The sequence below is a fragment of the Danio aesculapii genome, chromosome 16 (genome assembly GCF_903798145.1).
Source record: "Danio aesculapii chromosome 16, fDanAes4.1, whole genome shotgun sequence".
In the NCBI taxonomy this organism is placed as follows: Eukaryota; Metazoa; Chordata; class Actinopteri; order Cypriniformes; family Danionidae; genus Danio; species Danio aesculapii.
Window position 1 is genome coordinate 4,304,625 of NC_079450.1, and position 20,000 is coordinate 4,324,624.

Here is a 20,000-nt window from a genome sequence, read left to right on the forward strand (position 1 = left end):
ATCAGCAAGGACGATTGGCTGATGGCACAACATCGTAATGACATCATCTGATTAATATTCAATTATGCATGTGAGCAAAACTATATAAAATTCATACAGGGGTTTTTAAATATGATACGCAATAGGCTGCAGGATTACACACTCACGTGTCAAGGTATTACCAATTTATTTAGTTTACTTTTAGAGCAGATTTTCTTTATTATAGTAGCTTAGGCCTATAGCAGTGGTTCCCAAACTGGGGGTCGCGACCCCTGCGGGGGTCGCAGAATAATTTCAAGGGGTCGCGCGAGAGTTATTTAAAAATTGTGTAATTTTCAGTGATTATAATAAATATTTTTCAGTATTACAAGTGAAAGCTAATATTTTCAGATTTTTAAAAAGATATTACTGATTCATAAAGTATTTAGGACACATCTCGGGCAGAATGCATCTTGTACTTGGAACGCAGCGTCAGGAACAGTTTTAAAACTGTTGTCATGTCAACTTGCCGCAGAGTAAACAAAGCCTTCAACGCTTGCCCCGCCTTCGCGCTCTTCTTATTGGCCCACTGCTCTAAGAACTGAACCCGAATGATTGGTTTAAAATCAGCTGGTCAATCACTCAGTCAACGCCTACTGTCTTCAGATGACAGGAGCTACAAACCGCGAAAATGTAAAGCGCTGAAGACGAGAGAATGAAAACAACACTGACAGATTTTGTCTTAGAAACACCTAAAGTACAAATATATGGCACATCTGATACTGATCATGTGGTGAATGTTAATCCACCAGCTATACTTATTGAAGAGTGGATAAAAGACCTCCATTGGCTTCAAGTCTGCTATGAAAATAACTAGCATTCACTGTAAAGTCTGTGGGATATCTTTTGGGATATCCGTCCGTGTAGCTTTTGTTCCCTCAATTATGTTATAAAAATGTCTTTCTTGTGATAACGGGATTTCATTAAGACATATTTTCCTCACGCATGCATATATATATTTTGCTTGTTAGTTTTGATTAGTGTTGATTTTCAAATGCAATAAATCTGTTTATAAAACTTGTAGTAACAGTGTAATATTTGGTGGGAGCCACTAAATTTTGGCTGGTGCGCCTACATTTTTAAAGTTAGAAGCACCAGTGTTACCAAGCAAAATGTTAATTTCGAGCCCTGTAATCTGTAGTAAATATAGTTAAAATATTGTGAACAGCTTAAAAAAAAGCTATTTTTATTGTTTGTATATGCTTTGGTAGTGGGGGGTCGCGAGTTCTTGACGATCTTACAATGGGGGTCGCGGGTTTAAAAGTTTGAGAACCACTGGCCTATAGTATCGTAATAAACGGCTGTCTAAATTAATTTTGCATCGAAAAAGCATTTTGATAAAGGTGTCTGAAACTATTGCGAAACATCAAATCACCGGCAATAGCGGTCAAAACATGTGCATTATTGCATATTATTATTTCTTTCTTTTAAAACAATCTAATAAAAACTATTTTATACTGTAGGAAAATATCAGTATTCTGTACATTCTTTCAGTATTACCTTTGCTTGAGCTGACCCAATTTAATCCTGTTTATATGAAATAAACCTGCTCCCAAGTTGGTTTGAGCTGCCAGACCTGTTGATATGACAACAACTCTCGGATGAGCTTTGAAGAACAAATCAATCCTGGACTGTGTCAAATCGTCAATAACCAAATCCAGTTAATTGAGTAATCCACGGACCCCCGAACTGAATTCTGCAACCTACAATGACCCAAAATAACGTAAAATTATGTTATGTCTTTTTTGAGCTCAAATATTGTAAGTAAAATTTACATCATATATATATATATATATATATATATATATATATATATATATATATATATATATATACACACACACACAATTTTATTTATTTATTTATTTATTTATTTGTTTCTTTATTTATTTTTTACCTCAAGAACCTACAGGTTTTTTAATTAACATAAAAACAATATTACACATTCTTCTGAGCGCCGTCTTTCGAATGAGATATTAAAACCAAGTGGATGCTGCACACTGGTGGTGGATGACGAGATTCCCCCAATGTGTAAAGTGCTTAGAGTGTAAAAAAAGCAGTATATAAATGTAAGGAATTATTATTAATATTATTATGATTATTATTACTATTATTATTATATCTGTGACAATATTTGCAGTATTGTGTTGTTTTATTGCAAAAATGTCATTTATCTGCTTATTTTACCTGCGCTGTGTAATTATTATGAAACAAAAACAGATATTCTACTGTTTTTTTACAATCTAAATTGAATTTTGCAACCTAAAATGACCCAAACCCCACTACAGAGTTACCTAAAATTTCTTTTTTTTTTTTTTAATATTTGTGCCAAAAGTGTCCGCACTGTGTTGTTTTAAAGTGCTAATATACAGCAGTAACAGCAGTAATATACAGTCTTTCATTTTATTTTTTACCGGCTATGGGCTCCTGAAATTAATATGAAGAAAACACTGAGAGAAAAATTCGAGAGAAATATGATTGAAGAGGTAAACACTTAAATGTCTTTCTTCAGACTCAGACTGAGTGATACACGCATGCATATTTATGAGCTGCCTGCGTCTCAGGAAGGCATAAGAATGTGACACACACTTAAGTGTCTGATTGGTAGAAAAGTAAGAAACTGCTGAGCTGTGGACTTCTTCTTCTTCTTGAGGGAAATGGCTTTAATGAACTTTTTTAAAATACAGTTATTATCATTTTTATGACCTCAGTTCCGCAGATGAGTGATATGCTGAAATGCTTTAGTTCAGGGGTTTGGTTCATTTAATTAGCCTTTAAGACTTTTTAGCACACATATTTTTCTCCACTAAGATGAATGAATGCATGAATGAATCAATCAATCAATCAATAAACTAATCAAATAATTAACACAATATTATATCTAATAAACACACCGAAATGATAAACATCAAATTCTGCTCATGAAATATGTCTGAATGAATGAATGAATGAATGAATGAATGAATGAATGAATGAATGAATTTTCACAATATTATATCTAATAAACACTGGATTGAGATACAAAATTTTAAATGTATGAATGAATAAATGGATGTATGTATGGGTGGATGAATGAATGAATTAAATTACACAATATTATATCCAATAAACACAGTGGAATTGTCTAAATGAATGAATGAATGAATGAATGAATGATTGAATGAATGAAATTGCACAATATTACATGCAATAAATAAACCGGAATGAAATACTAATTAATATTTATGAATGGATAAATGGATGCATAAATGAATGAATGAATGAATTTACACATTATTAAACCTAATAAATACACTGGAATGGTAAATAATACATTTACTCATGAGATGCCTGAATGACTGAATGACTGAATGAATGATTGAATGAATAATTGAATGAATGAATGAATGAATGAATGAATGAATGAATGAATTGACACAAAATTGTATTTAATGAATACACTGGAATGAGATACTAAATACTATTTATGAATGAATGAATCAATCAATCAATAAATTTACACAATATTAAATCTAATAAATACATTTGGTAAATAATACATTTTACTCATGAAATATGTCTGAATGAATGAATGAATGAATGAATGAATGAATGAATGAATGAATGAATGAATGAATGAATTTTCACCAAATTATATCTAAAAACTGGAATGAGATACTAAATTCTAAATTTATAAATGAATGAATGAATGAATGGATGGATGGATGGATGAATTAATTAATTTACAGAACATTATATCTAATAAATACACAGAATGAATTGTCTAAATGAATGAATGAATGAATGAATGAATGAATTTACACAATATTAAATTAATAAATACACTGGAATGGTAATAATACATTCTACTCATGAGATGCCTGAATGAATGAATGAATGAATGCATGAATGAATGAAATTGCACAATATTACATAAAATAAATAAACTGGAATGAAATACTAATTATTATTTAAAAATGGATGAACGGATGCATAAATGAATGAATGAATGAATGAATGAATGAATTTACACAATATTAAACCTAATAAACACACTGGAATGGTAAATAATACATTTTACTCATGAGATGCCTGAATGAATGAATGAATGAATGAATGAATGAATGAATGAATGAATGGATGAATGAATTGACACAAAATTGTATTTAATGAATACACTGGAATGAGATACTAAATACTATTTATGAATGAATCAATCAATCAATGAATTTACACAATATTTAATCTAATAAATACATTTGGTAAATAATACATTTTACTCATGAAATATGTCTAAATGAATGAATGAATGAATGAATGAATGAATTAATTTTCACAATATTATATCTAAAAACTGGAATGAGATACTAAATTCTAAATTTATGAATGAATGAATGAATGAATGAATGGATGGATGGATGAATTAATTAATTTACAGAATATTATATCTAATAAATACACAGAATGAATTGTCTAAATGAATGAATAAATGAATGAATGAATTGACACAAGATTGTATTTAATGAATACACTGGAATGAGATACTAAATACTATTAATGGATGAATGAATCAATCAATGAATTTACACAATATTAAATCTAATAAATACACTTGGTAAATAATACATTTTACTCATGAAATATGTCTAAATGAAAGAATGAATGAATGAATGAATGAATGAATGAATGAATGAATGAATGAATTTTCACAATATTATATCTAAAAACTGGAATGAGATACTAAATTCTAAATTTATGAATGAATGAGTGAATGAATGGATGGATAAATTAATTAATTTACAGAATATTATATCTAATAAATACACAGAATAAATTGTCTAAATGAATGAATGAATGAATTTACACAATATTAAATTTAATAAATACACTGGAATGGTAAATAATACATTCTACTCATGAGATGCCTGAATGAATGAATGAATGAATGAAATTGCACAATATTACATGTAATAAATAAACTGGAATGACATACTAATTAATATTTATGAATGGATGAATGGATGCATAAATGAATGAATGAATTAATTAATTAATTAATTTACACAATATTAAACCTAATAAATACACTGGAATGGTAAATAATACATTTTACTCATGAGATGCCTGAATGAATGAATGAATGAATGAATGAATGAATGAATTTATTAATTGACACCAAATTATATCTAATGAATACACTGGAATGAGATACTAAATTCTCAACTTATGAATGAATTAATGGATGTAAGTATGTGTGGATGGATTAATTAATTAATTTACACAATATTATATCTTATAAACATGCTGGAATTGTCTGAATGAATGAATGAAGGAATGAAATTACACAATTTTATATGTAATAAATAAACTGGAATTAAATACTAAATATTATTTATGAATGGATGAACAGATGCATGAATGAATTAATTAATTATAATTTAATTTACAAAATAAACCTAATAAATACACTGGAATGGTAAATAATACATTCTATATGCCTGAATGAAAGAATGAAAGAAAGAATGAATGAATGAATGAATGAATTTACACAATATTAAACCTAATAAATACACTGGAGTAGTTAATAATACATTCTACTCATGAGATGCCTGAATGAATGAATGAATGAATGAATGAATGAATGAATGAATGAATGAATGAATGAATGAACGAATGAATGATTGAATGAATGACACAATTATATCTAATGAATACACTGGAATGAGATACTAAATACTATCTATGAATGAATCAATCAATAATTTTAGACAATATTAAACCTAATAAATACACTGGAATGGTAAATAATACACTCTACTCATGAGATGCCTGAATGAATGAATGAATGAATGAATGAATGAATGAATGAATGAATGAATGAATGAAATTACACAATATTATATTTTATAAATACATTAAAGTGATAGTAAATACTACACATGGCATAGTTGGTTAGTTAGTTAGTTAGTTAGTTAGTTAGTTAGTTAGTTAGTTAGTTAGTTAGTTAGTAAAATACAATACGATTTTCTGTTTGCCTATATCCATTGCTGTGACCATAATTGACATGGGGAGGCACTCACAACTGGTGTGTGTCTGTGCACGTGTATGTGTGGTTCTTTAACAGCTTTAAATGCACTTCAACTTGGAATGATCAACTGATCAGTCTGACTGATATGAGGGTCACACTTTATCTACACGTCTTTTTCTTTCTGATACAGACACATCGACTGCCACATCTGTGTAGATTAGACAGCTGAGGGGTGGCTTCACAGAGCATGACGGTGGACAAACTGAAGAGTGCAGCAGGAGACTGACTGAAATATTGATGGAGTGACGCACCAAACCGGCTTTCTCTATGAGCAAGTGTGTAGAGTAAATCTACACCGTGTGTATTCATGACAGAGTCTGCTTCACCTCATCAGATGATGCTGATCCTGCAGGACCTTCATCACAGTCCTGCCACAGTCATCTAATTACTGCACAACTCTGAGTGAGGGTGTGTATGTGTGTGTGTGTGTGTCTGTTTGTGACATATCAGAACACAAGCCATATCACCCTGCAGCCCACGACCGGTTACTCACTGAAGCAAAGCAGGGCTGAGCCTGGTCAGTACCTGGATGGGAGACCACAGGGGAAAACTAGGTTGCTGCTGGAAGTGATGTTAGTGAGGCCAGCAGGGGGCGCTCAACCTGCAGTCTGTGTGAGTCCTAATGCCCCAGTATAGTGAAGGGAACTCTATACTGTCAGTGAGTGCCGTCTTTCAGATGAGATGTTAAACCGAGGTCCTAACTCTGTGGTCATTATAAATCCCATGGCACTTTTCGTAAAGAGTAGGGGTGAAACTCCAGTGTCCTGGCCAAAGTCCCTCCATTCGCCCTTACCAATCATGGCCTCCCGATCATCCCCATTCATTGAATTGGCTGTATCTCTGTCTCTCCACTATAATTGCACTACATCCTGCACTTGCTGCTATTGCACTGCTGGTTAGACCTAAACTGCATTATGTTGCCTTGTACTTGTACATGTGTAATAAAGTTGAATCTAATCTAATCTAAAATATTGACAAGGGTATGACAGAGCTATTGTGATAATAAATTGCCCACATCCCCATTTTCAATAGGCATATAACATATAGTTAACTATAACTTTGAGTGTATGTGTGTGTGTTTGTGACATACCAGGACACATATTTATATATTGTCATGGGTATGAAGTCCCCCATTATCGAAAAGGCATATAAATATATACAGCGTATTGTAGTTTGAGGGGTATAAAAACAATGGAAACCCATGGAATGTCCCGACAATTCACAAAAACAAGAGTATGAGTGGTGTGCCTTGCATATGGAGACCAAACGTCCCCACAAGTATAGCAATACTAGTAATTTTGCCCTTGTGGTTTTTTTGGTCTCCATAGGAAAACAACTTAAAAATCACACACAATGAAGTAATGCAGATGTTAAAATGCTGATTGTTTCATGCGAGAGTTAGTTTACGGGGTAACAGTTGGTGTCGAGGGTTAGAATATACAGTCTGTACAGTAGAAACACCATTATATCTATAGGATGTCCCCATAAAGAGAGCTGTACAAGTTTGTATGTATAAAAATCTGATGATTAACTGAATTAAATGAACATAATGAAGAATTTACTGACTTCCAATAGACACGTTTGTTTTTTATAAACTGGTTTATGTTCAGCTCTGAAGTGTCAGTTACAGAAATGGACATGAAATAATGAACAGTTCTTGCAACTGCCCTCCACAGAGTACCCTAACCATTCAGAACACCTAGTTGCCATTTAGGTACAGCCAAGAAACCCAATAATGGTACTCTAATAATGCTTCAACTACTTTTTTGAATTAATACAAATGCATACCGACCACCCATTGTCTCCTTGTACCCAACCATTCAGAATTCAGAATTCCTAGAAACTTCACAAACAATCCTTATATAATCCTTCGTATTCAACTTACTTATTCAGATTTTGATGTATATTTTAAATTAAGTCTTTTTTTTGCATCATTACATAATAATGCAACCCAGACTCATTCTGATAATGTACCTTTCTATACATTTCTGGAGAGGGCCAGATACGTTCCAGGAGGTTTTTGCAGGTTTTGTTTTTGCGAATCCACCAGAGGCCACTGTGTACACCATTTCATCTCAAATTTCTCTCACGAGTGCCATTTGCACCTGCTATTCTCACATAAATCCACCAGAGACCCCTGTCGACTGACTGTCTGACTGACTGATGGACTGACGGACTGACTGACTGACCAATCTACTGACCCACCCTCCTTCTTCCCTAAATCGAATCGATAGGGTTTTCAAAAGCACTGATTGACCTGCCCACTGCCTTCCCTAAATCCAACCAAAAGTGTTTTCAAAAGCACCAATTGATCCGCCCACCGTCTTTTGTAAACCCAACCAATAGTGTTTTTAAAAGCACCAATTGACCCGCCCACCACCTTCTCTAAACCCAACCAATAGTGTTTTCAAAAGCACCAATTGACCCGCCCACCGCCTTCCCTAAATCCAACCAAAAGTGTTTTCAAAAGCACCAATTGACCCGCCCACCGTCTTTTGTAAACCCAACCAATAGTGTTTTCAAAAGCACCAATTGACCCGCCCACCACCTTCCCTAAACCCAACCACTAGTGTTTTCAAAAGCACCAATTGACCCGCCCACCACCTTCTCTAAACCCAACCAATAGTGTTTTCAAAAGCACCAATTGACCCGCCCACCACCTTCTCTAAACCCAACCAATAGTGTTTTCAAAAGCACCAATTGACCCGCCCACCACCTTCCTTAAACCCAACCAATAGTGTTTTCAAAAGCAATGATTGACCCGCCCACTTCCTTCCCCAAACCTAACTGACAGTGTTTTAAAAAGGTAACAGTGGGAAAGCCGTGCATATGGAGGTAAGCAGTCAGCTCGAAAAAGGAACAGCATCATACCGCCCTGTAACGGTTGTTTTAAAGACGAAATGCAGCCATACGTTCTTCTGGCTACATGATTCGCAATCTCCAGAAATGTATATAGGGGACATTTTCAGAATGAGCCTGGGTTGTAATCGTGGGAATGTTTGCATTGTACTGTAATTGCTATTCACAACATACATTTTGAGACTGTTGTTTAATAGTTAAATTATAATATTTACTTTTTCAGGGTGCTACCTTAAAATCTGTCAAAAGGCAAAAGATTAAAAAGAGCCAACTCTGGATTTTTTTTGCAGTGCCTGAGCAAATAAAACAAATCACAAATGCATAAAAACTAAACAAGTTTGATTTTAATTTAAATGTATTAAATCCAGATATCAATTACATATTCTATTTGCTACCTCAACTCAATTTTAAAAGCATCACCGATGAATTCTGAAAGACGTCCAGCTAAGTTGTATCTAGTGTGAGTTTCCATACACACTTGAAAAGACCAATCAGAATGCATCATTCATATGCACAACTGGGCTTCTCACCAGCACCACATTCAAAACACCACTGGTGCCTTTAATGAACTGCCAAAGAAGCTTCAGGGAAAAAATCAGAGCAGTTCTCTGCCGTGCATCTGAATGCAATAAGACCGTTCTGCTTGATCAATGACAGCAGCTCAGAAGACGTGAAAACTGCTGAATGACGGATTTTAACAAGCCATTTTACACTGTCAGAAATCTCAATATCAAGTGTTATGAAATCCAAACTTCTGGCTGTCAAAGTAGAAAGTGCAAACTGATACAACTAAACTAGACGGCCCGCTTTACTACACTGTAAAAACAAAACCACTTCAGCTTTATTACACACACTCTCCTTAAACAAATGCATTTCATTTATAGTAACACACTAGCAACCTTTCAGAACTTGGCTGTAAGCAATCGCACAGTGACTACTCACTACATCCCAGTATCCTAGCAGCCATTCAGAACACCTACATAACCACTTATCAATCACCAAGCAACCACCCACAACATATAATAGCAACACTCTAACAACCATTTAGAACATCTCAGTAACATCACAGCAACTACCCACAACCATCAGAAATCCTAATCAAACACTTAGCAACAACATAGCACTATGCACAACATCCTAGTATCATATCAACACCATGCCAACTATTCAGAAACTAAGCAATGGCACAGAAACTACTTACTACTTTCCAGTATTCTAGCAACTATTTAGAACACCTAAATAACCGATAATAAATCTCCAAGCAACTAAACACAACATCCACATATTCTGGCATCCCCCTAGCAACCATTTAGAACATCTAAGTAACAGCACAGCAACCCTTGTATCCAAGCAACCATTCAAGGCAAGGCAAATTTATTTCTATAGCACATTTCATACACAGTGGCAATTCAAAGTGCTTTACATAAACAGGAATAAAAGAGACAAGTGTATAAGAAAATGTGTTAAACAGGTTATAAAAGAATGTAAAAGAAAAGTAAGGCATAATAGTACGACCTGTCGGACGTAGCACAATGCTCATTCAGTAAGCTAAAGAGATATGTTTTCAGTCTTGATTTGAACGCGTCTAATGTTGGAGCACATCTGATCATTTCTGGAAGCTGATTCCAGCAGCAGAGGGCGCTGTTAGTAGCTGAAGGCCGATTCATCCCAGCTAAAATCTATTCTAAATGTAACTGCACTTTCTGGTTCTGGTCAGAATTCTGCAACAGCGTTCTGGATGAGCTGCAACTGTCTGACTGTGTTTTTGGGAAGGCCAGTGAGGAGGCCATTACAGTAATCCACCCTGCTGCTGATAAAAGCATGAACAAGTTTCTTTAAGGCCCAATCCCAATTCTACCTCTTAGCCCTTGCCCTTACCTCTACCCCTCATTTTGTGCGCTCTCGCTAAGGGGTAGGGGTGTCCCAATTCTCTTAACTTGAAGGCGTAGGGCTAAGGGGAGGGGGTAGATAGCCCTTTGAACAAAGATTTTTCAGGAGCTGCAGCTACAGTTGCACCCGGAAGTTAGGAGATCCACAAATTAGTATTTTTTTGTCATTATTACGAATTTTTACAACAAACAAGCACATGTTTTAATGTATTCATAACCACGTTCATGTTTTACCGTCATGCTTTAAAAAAAACCTGCTAAAATAAAAAACGCAAAATTTCCTGATCTATAATCCCTAATAATAACTCCTGTATAGCAGTCCCACAACATTCTGACAGTCGAATCCCCTGTCAGAAAAGTCTAGTGGCTGGGAATGAGATTTTTACAGTGTCTGCTATAACGTTAATGTTGTTTTTGGTGTGTTTACATAGATGAATATGGCCACGGTGTAAATACACAGTACAGTTACGAACTTATTACCACATTAGAGCATTATGATAACATGATATATGCCTTCAGTGATTTCCTAAAGATAAATACCAGAAAATAACACAACTGGAATAACTACTAACTCATATGAAGCAAGAGATCATGATGACATATGGTGACGTGTGCAGGTGCTGTAGTGCTGTCCCAATTCTTAGGGGTAAATTTTGAAGCACTTCCCCTTAACACTTGTTTTTAAGGACCAAGGGGAAGGGGTAGGGGTACAAAAATAGAATTGGGATTGGGCCTAAGTCTTCACTAGAAACATAGCATCTAATTCTTGCAATGTTTTTGAGATGATAGTATGCTGATTTACTAACTGCTTTAACATGACTATTGAACCTCAGATCTGACTCCAGAGTCACACCAAGATTCTTGACCTTATTTTTTGTTGTTTGACCTTCAGTGCCAAGGTACGCATTCACCTTGAGAACCTCATCTCTGTCCCCAAACGTAAACACTTTCTTTTTGTTTAACTGAAGAAAGTTTTGGCACATCCATTTTTTTTTTTATTTCATCAATGCATTGGCAGAGGGTGTCAATGGGGCTGAATTCATTAGGCAGTAAGGCTAGGTAGATCTGAGTGTCATCAGCATAGCTGTGGTAGGAAATTTGGTTCGTTCTCATTATTTGGCTCAGAGTAAGCATATAAAAGGTTAAACAGGAGAGGTGCCAGAATTTAACCTTGTCAGGATACCACGTCATGGGGGTCCACCTCGACCTATGGTCACCTATACTGACATAGTAACCTCTTCCTTCAAGGTAAGATCTGAACCAATTGAGGATCATCCCAGGCAGCCCAATCCAGTTTTTCAGACTATCAGCCAGTACGCTGTGATCGTCAAACGCAGCACTAAGATCAAACAACACCAGCACTGTTAGTTTGCCTGAATCTGTATTTAGGCGGATATCATTGATTATATTTATAAGGGCGCTCTCTGTCCTGTGATAAGCTCTGAAACCAGATTGAGAATTGTCTAAACACCCTTTAGAGCTTAAGAACTTGTTAATCTGAACTTTTTCAGTGATTTTGCCAATGAAAGGGAGATTTGAAATTGGCCTGTAACTGCTCAATAGGGTGTTGTGCAGGTTGCTCTTTTTCAAGAGGAGTTTAACAACTGCAGTTTTAAGTGGATTTGGGAGTCTCTGAGAGAAGTGAAACATTTACCACTTTTAGGAGATCCATTTCTAAACAGTAAAAGACAGTTTTAAAGAATGATGTGCGGAGCGTGTCAAGACTGCAGGTTAATGTATTCATAATTTGCACAATCTCTTCTAAGATTTTATCATTCTGTCTGATTCATTAAGTTGTGGTTGTACATCAAAGAAAGGATACACAACTGCTTACAGTACAACAACCTCATAATCAAGCAACCATTCAGAACATTTATTTAAAACAATAGCCTATAAACCTATAGTGATGACAATATAAGCAAAGACTTTAGTTGCAATCTAATCTAGCTATTCTTCAAATTGCAAATGGTAGTTTCCCGTCTGAGCTGTATATCAGTGTGTAATCTCTCTCTCGCTGCATTACTGGCAGACCTATAACTGCTCTAGATGTCTATTATCACAGGATGATTCTGTGAAGAAGTCACGCCCTCTTCATCTTTCCTTCAATCGTCCGTCGTCCTACATCGCTCTCCAAATCATTCATAAATTCCCGCAGCACACGGAGCACCCAAAGAACCAGTCCAGTCAACAAAGAGCCACAACGGAGGCCTTTCATCCACTAAAGAATGTTTGATTTGGACCAAAACCATCTCAATTCCCTCGACTGGATGTTGGTTAAAAGAAACAATTGATTCCAGCAGAGCTTCAGATCGATACGAGGCTCTTACAAAAGTGCTTCAGACGGCCCACAATTTACAACCAGTTCAGAGCTGCTTATCCACAGAGGAATGCTAGCGATTCCAAACTCAACAGCGTTTGCTCACCGAGTTCAGGTCGAGGCTGTTTTGGACCCATTCCTTTGCTTCTTCATACTCCTCCATGAGGCCCATGATGTACAGCGTGTCCAGAGAATCCACGATTGAGGCTCCTCGTAGACCACCTGAAAACACAACACACATAACATATGAAGTTACTATCGGTTTACATCCAAAGATTTCGCGTAAAGCTGGAATATGGCCTAAAACATTTGTGAATAAGTCAGCGTTTTTATATAATGAGTCAATGGCCCAATCCCAATTTTTGTACCCCTACTCCTTCCCTTTCCCTTATCCTTTGGCCTTGGAGTGTGAAGGGGAAGGGGTTTAAAATGTACCCCTAAGAAATGGGACAGCACTACAGCACCTGCACATCACGAATTGTCATCTCTGTAGTGATGTAGCTGTAGTGATTCCAGTTGGGTTATTTCTTTGTATTTCTCTTCAGGAAATCACTGAAGGCATATATCATTCATTCATTTTCTTTTCGGCTAAGTCCCTTTATTAATCTGGGGTCGCCACAGCGGAATGAACCGCCAACTCATCCAACATTTGTTTTACGCAACGGATGCCCTTCCAGGCACAACCCATCACTGGGACACACATTCACACACTACGGACAATTTAGCCTTCCCAATTGACCTGTACTGCACGTCTTTGGGCTGTCTGGGAAACCGGAGCACCCGGAGGAAATCCACGCCAACGCAGGGAGAACATGCAAACTCCACACAGAAACGCCAACTGAGCCAAGGCTCGAACCAGCAACCCAGCAACCTTCTTGCTGTGAGGCGACAGCACTACCTACTGCGCCACTGCTTCGCCCGGTATATATCATGTTACAATCTAATGTGGCAATAAGATCATAATTTGCTATGTATTTACAACATGGCCATATTCATCTATGTAAACACAGATGTGAATGTATGTTGTGGGTCTACAATACCGGAGTTATCATTAGGGATTACAGATCGCGAAATTTAGCGGTTTTTATTTTAGTGTTTTTTTTAAGCAGGACGGTAAAACACGAACACGATTATGAATGTATTAAAAAATGTGCTTGTTTGTCGTAAAAATTTGTTATAATGACAAAAAATACTAATTTGTGCATCTCATGACTTCCGTGGGGAGCCATGATGCTATTGTAGATGCTGTATTCTCAGTTTCAAAGGCTATCTAGCCCTTCCCCATTAGCCCTACGCCTTCAAGCTAAAAAGAATTGGGACACCGGTACCTCTTCACATGAACGCGGAGTATGAAATGAAATGAGGGGTAGGGGTAAGGGGTAGAATTAGGATTGGGCCAAAGAGAGCTAAATCATCACCTGTGCAGGACCTGTGCAGGACAAAATACAAAAATAAAAATATGACAACATACTGGTAAACTGCTAATTTACTGATATTTTTTACAGCGTACCCATAAAAGTCAAATTTATCGGGGCATAATTTTTTCTGAGAGTAAAGTGCAATATACAGAATGTCCATTTCGTTCTTCATGTATGCTGTTTATAACCATAAAAACATTACGCAAAAAAGTATGATTAAAAATAAAACCTGGGGAGGGCTGCACGATTCTGGCTGAAATGTGAATCACAATTTTTATTTGCTTAAAATCAAGATCATGATTTTCTCACGATTCTGTAAATGTAAAATAAAGATTAATATGATTAGCCTATTATTATTATTGTTAATTCTCAAACATGTGGTAAAACAATAATAATAATATTAGGCTTATGTGTAGGTCTACTGTTGATTCAAATTCTCAGTTTTGTATAGTCATTATGGTGGACTTAAACAGACTTTCAATATGTCCTGTTTGTTAATTCACAGTAAAATGATGACATCAGAATATAACTATTCATAATTATAAAGTTGATTTATTATGTTTAAGACATGTGCTTGACATCTGTTATTGACAACATTATTAGACCATTTGTTTTCACTGGTAAAATGAGACATTTGTCATTATCAGATTCCTTCTTGCATTATATTCAACATTATATATAGGCTAGGGTTGTTATACTGACACAGTAAACGTTTATTTTCATGCACAACACTTTCGCTATGAAAGAAAAACATATTAAATGCTTGTCGTAATCATAATTGTAAAATGCGATATGATCATTAATGTGCGCACAGGTTTCACTTTCACTTCCGAGTGCGGCTTATGGCTGCTGTCACTGTGAGAAAAAACACACGCATGCAAATCAAACCTCCCGCAGGGCCCTCAAACGATCGCTCTGTGCAATAAACTGAATGTTATTTTCAACTTCATTACATGTTATTCACAGCCTATGCAGCTTCTGTTCACTAAAGTAAGCATCATGCGTGCACATTCTCGGAAGTAAACAAACAGCTGGCGGTCAGCTCACGTGTGATTTCACAGCCACAAATACATCATTACATGAAGACAGAAATGACATTTCTGGATGAATTACACCTTATAAATACAGTATGTGACACTTTTGACGCCATTTGAAGGTGTCAATGTTGCTGTGAAGACTTGTGCGACTGCCTTGCTTCTCTCCTGACCTTAAAAATATAATTGGCTGAATCGTAGAAAAGCTGAATTAAGATCGTGTGTAGGGTCGAATCGAGATCGTGATCTTTTTTCGATTAATCGTGCAGCCCTAAATCTGGGTATAACTGAAAAAACAAAGAAACCAAAAAACTGATATACAGTAACTCTTGACAATTGATGGCTTTGCCTCAGCAAACAGGTTTAATATTTATAAAGGTATAAAAAGATTTAATATTAATAATATGGTTCTTCTGAGTGTGCCAGTTTAGGTTCAGTTTAAAACAGACTTCAGATTATTTTATAATGTGTTAAAAAGTGTCATTTCGGGGGCGTGTAAACAGCTCGTTGTTTTACAGATAATACCATGAGTTGTCTAAACTAAAGTGTTACCAACAAAAGCAGAATACCATCTAAAGTCAAAACTTCCCGTCCATTATTCACACAAAGAGAGCCCTGGAACCCAGAGCTGCATTTAATTTCAACTTATTAAATTCCTTAATGAAAAATATTTCCAGGCTTTCGTTTAATTCACTCGACCTTAAACAAGATAGCCCGCGCTTCACCCCCTTTAATGTAGAGAAAGCACACAAAACCCTGCGCACAAAACAAGCTCTTTATTGCTGGAGGAGGAGAGCGTGGGGGTAGCGATCAAAAGCATGTTATATGTAGAGAGATGATGCTGACAAAACAATGACACGCATCTCATCCGTCCGACGGCTGCGGATGAGGCAATAAAAACAATGCGTTTCAATGTCGAACTCTCTAAACTCACATGCAGGATCCTTGCTGTCGCATAGGTTTAATGAGCATTTCAATTAGGAGCTTAAGAAGGGTGAAAAAAGTGCTGAAAAACCAACACCCACAGGCCACGGCCTCTCCCATCACCTCCCTCGAAATACAGCAGGCGGAGCAGGATTTCAGCAAATGAGACGTCGCGCAAAATCTTGGCCCTGAGCGTCGTCTGATAATGTGATGCAACTAAGAGCAATGCTGCCGATTACACACAGCGCTATCACAAAAAAGCAGCGTGTGCACTGAAAAGAGTGCCAATAACTCACTGCTGGTGAAAATACCTCGAAATCTGCAGCGTTTTAGGTCATTAGGATAGTTTGGATGCTTAATGCACGCATGCTTGTGTGCTGTAAATAATAATGAAAGCATCGTGTGTGTGAGATATCTCAGACGAAAAAAACACCAGTCATTCATTTTTCTTCAGCTTAGTCCCTTATTTATAAAGAGTAACCACAGCAGAATGAACCACCAACTATTCTGGCATATGTTTTATGCAGTGGATGCCCTTCTAGCTGCAACCCAGTACTGAAAAACACCCATACACTCTCACATTCACACACACTCATACACTACAGCCAATTTAGTTCATATTACAGAATAGTACAGTGTTTTTGGACAATAAACTGTGTGTTATATTAATATTAAGTACATCTCTTTGTTAGCGAATGCTGTGAAACGATATAGTGAAATAGACCAACTGTAATAAATACTGTAATATACATTAGTTTTTACTACAGTAACCAAGTTTTTACTTGCTGTTGGCTGTCTACAAGTGTTCATTTTGAACCGTGGTGCATGACTGAATGGATAAATGTTTATTAAGTATCATATATACATTGCAAATAGACTTAGTTGAAAAACCAAACAGAGAAATGCACTAAAATATGATTTAACATGTCTCTTTAAATCAATCAATAAACAAACAGGGCCAATACACATTTAACACATGCACACAGACACACACACAGACAAATATGCACTGAAAAGAGTGCCAATAACTAATTTCTGGTGAAAATACCTCGGAATCTGCAGTGTTTTAGGACCCTGGTGCATGAATGCATGGGTAAATGTCTATTTATTGTCATATATACATTGCAAATAGACTTAATGCATGCAAATACTGTAACATATATATATATATATATATATATATATATGTATATATATATACACACACACATATACATTGAGTTCACTGAAGTGTTTTAAGTGTTTTACTGAGTGTAACCACAGATACAGGCACACTGGAGTGTTTCAAAGGCATGTTGATCAGCTGGTTTGTCTGTAAGCTGACATACAAGCGATCCGCTGATGAATTGCTCCTTTTTTGGTATCGGTACCAATCAATACTGATTAATTTCAGTATCGATTGGTACCAAATTCCAGTATCGTGGCAACCCTAATATTTAGCACCATAAATGCACTGTAAATATATATATATATATATATATATATATATATATATATATATATATATATATATATATATATATATATATATATATATATATATATATATATATATATATATATATATATATATAATTGTATATATATATAAAAATAGAAAAAAAAGGTTGTCTTTATGAAACTTGTCTTTCTAAAGCAATAAATAAACAAACAGGACAAATACACAACTTTTAATCCAGACACACACACTATACTCCTCATAGAAGGCAGAAACTAACCTTTTTTTGCACTGCAACTGATGATAAACAGTAAAAATGTTAAATGTTACCTCTTCTCAGCAGGGAAAACCAGCAACAACCAAGAATGCATGATTGTACACTCACTGGTCACTTTATTAGGTACACCTGTCCAACTGCTCATTAATGGAAATTTCTAAGATGGGCTACAGCAGCAGAAGACCACACTGGGTGTCACTCCTGTCAGCTAAGAACAGGAAACTGAGGCTACAATTCACACAGGCTCACCAAAACTGGACAATAGAAGATTGGAGAAACGTTGCCTGGTCTGATGAGTCTCCATTTCTGCTGCCACATTCGGATGGTCGGGTCAGAATTTGGCGTCAACAACATGAAAGCATGAATCCATCCTGCCTTGTGTCAATGGTTCAGGCTGGTGGTGGTGTAATGGTACGGGGGATATTTTCTTGTCACACATTGGGCCCTTTAGTACCAATTGAGCTTCATGTCAACGCAACAGCCTACCTGAGTATTGTTACTGACCATGTCCATCCCTTTATGACCGCAGTGTCCCCATCTTCTGATCGCTACTACCAGCAGGATAACGCACCATGTCATAAAGCCCGAATCCTCTCAGACTGGTTTCTTGTACATGGAAATGAGTTCACTGTACTCAAATGGCCTCCACAGTCACCAGTTCTCAATCCAATAGAGCTCCTTTGGGATGTGGTGGAACGGGAGATTGACATCATGGATGTGCAGCCGACAAATCTGCAGCAACTGTGTGATGCTACCAAGTCAATATGGAGCAAAATCTGAGGAATATTTCCAGTACCTTGTTGAATCTGTGCCATGAAGGATTGAGGCAGTTCTGAAGGCAAAAATGAGTCCAACCTCCGTACTAGTAAGGTGTACCTAATAAAGTGGCCGGAGAGTGTATGCTGTCATGACTTTGCAATCAAAAAATGTCACTATAATGGAAGTCAATAGAGCAAAAACAGCCACCAACATTACCAAAGGGTCATAAATTTTAGGTGTATTGTTGAGTTTTTGAACATTTTTAAAGGATTTTCTCAAATTATTTTCCAATTTCTGATGAGTAAGAGAAAAAGAGGGTTAATGCATGTGTTTGTTATATACACAGCTAATTATGAAGCAACATAGACCCTTCCTCATTTGATCATATTTTTTTGCTCATCATATCAGGCCGAACCATGATCATTTAATCTGCTCTCAATTCTCTCCGTCATCAGTGTTGTTTATCAGTTCTCATCACGTCAGACGTTCAGGGAGTTTTTCGCCTCTCCTCATTTCCCTTCGCTCATCTCTAATCAAGCTTCACGCCCCTGTGAGATGCGGTCCAGCTTAACCTTTGACCCCGGTTAATCCCGATGCGGGTCGGTTAATGAGGTCACCGGCAGAGGACGTCAAAAAGCCAAAAGAGAAACACTCACGTCCCACTTCACTGAAAAAACAACATACATTGGATTTCCAACATTTTTTAGGGTAAGTTGTGCAAACAATTTACAGTTGAAGTCAGAATTATTAGCCCCCCTGTTTATCTTTTTCCCCAATTCCTGTTTAACGGAGAGAAGATTTTTTCAACACATTTCTAAACATAATAGTTTTAATAACTCATCTCTAATAACTGATTTATTTTATCTTTTCCATGATGGCAGTACATAATATTAGACTAGATATTTTTCAAGACACTTCTATACAGCTTAAAGTGACATTTAAAGGCTTAACTAGGTTAATTAGGTTAACTAGGCAGGTTAGGGTAATTAGGCAAGTTATT

The 20,000-nt window shown here is 36.1% G+C and overlaps 1 protein-coding gene across 1 annotated transcript in view; it reads right to left on the reverse strand.

Moving 5' to 3' along the window:
- The window catches only part of LOC130243039 (mannosyl-oligosaccharide 1,2-alpha-mannosidase IC), a 327,298-nt gene that overhangs the window by 76,438 nt on the left and 230,860 nt on the right, over positions 1-20,000 (reverse strand). Inside the window, exon 3 of the mRNA XM_056475074.1 lies at positions 13,257-13,372. Within this exon, the coding sequence (XP_056331049.1) occupies positions 13,257-13,372 (116 nt within the window). The remainder of the gene's footprint in view (positions 1-13,256; positions 13,373-20,000) is intronic.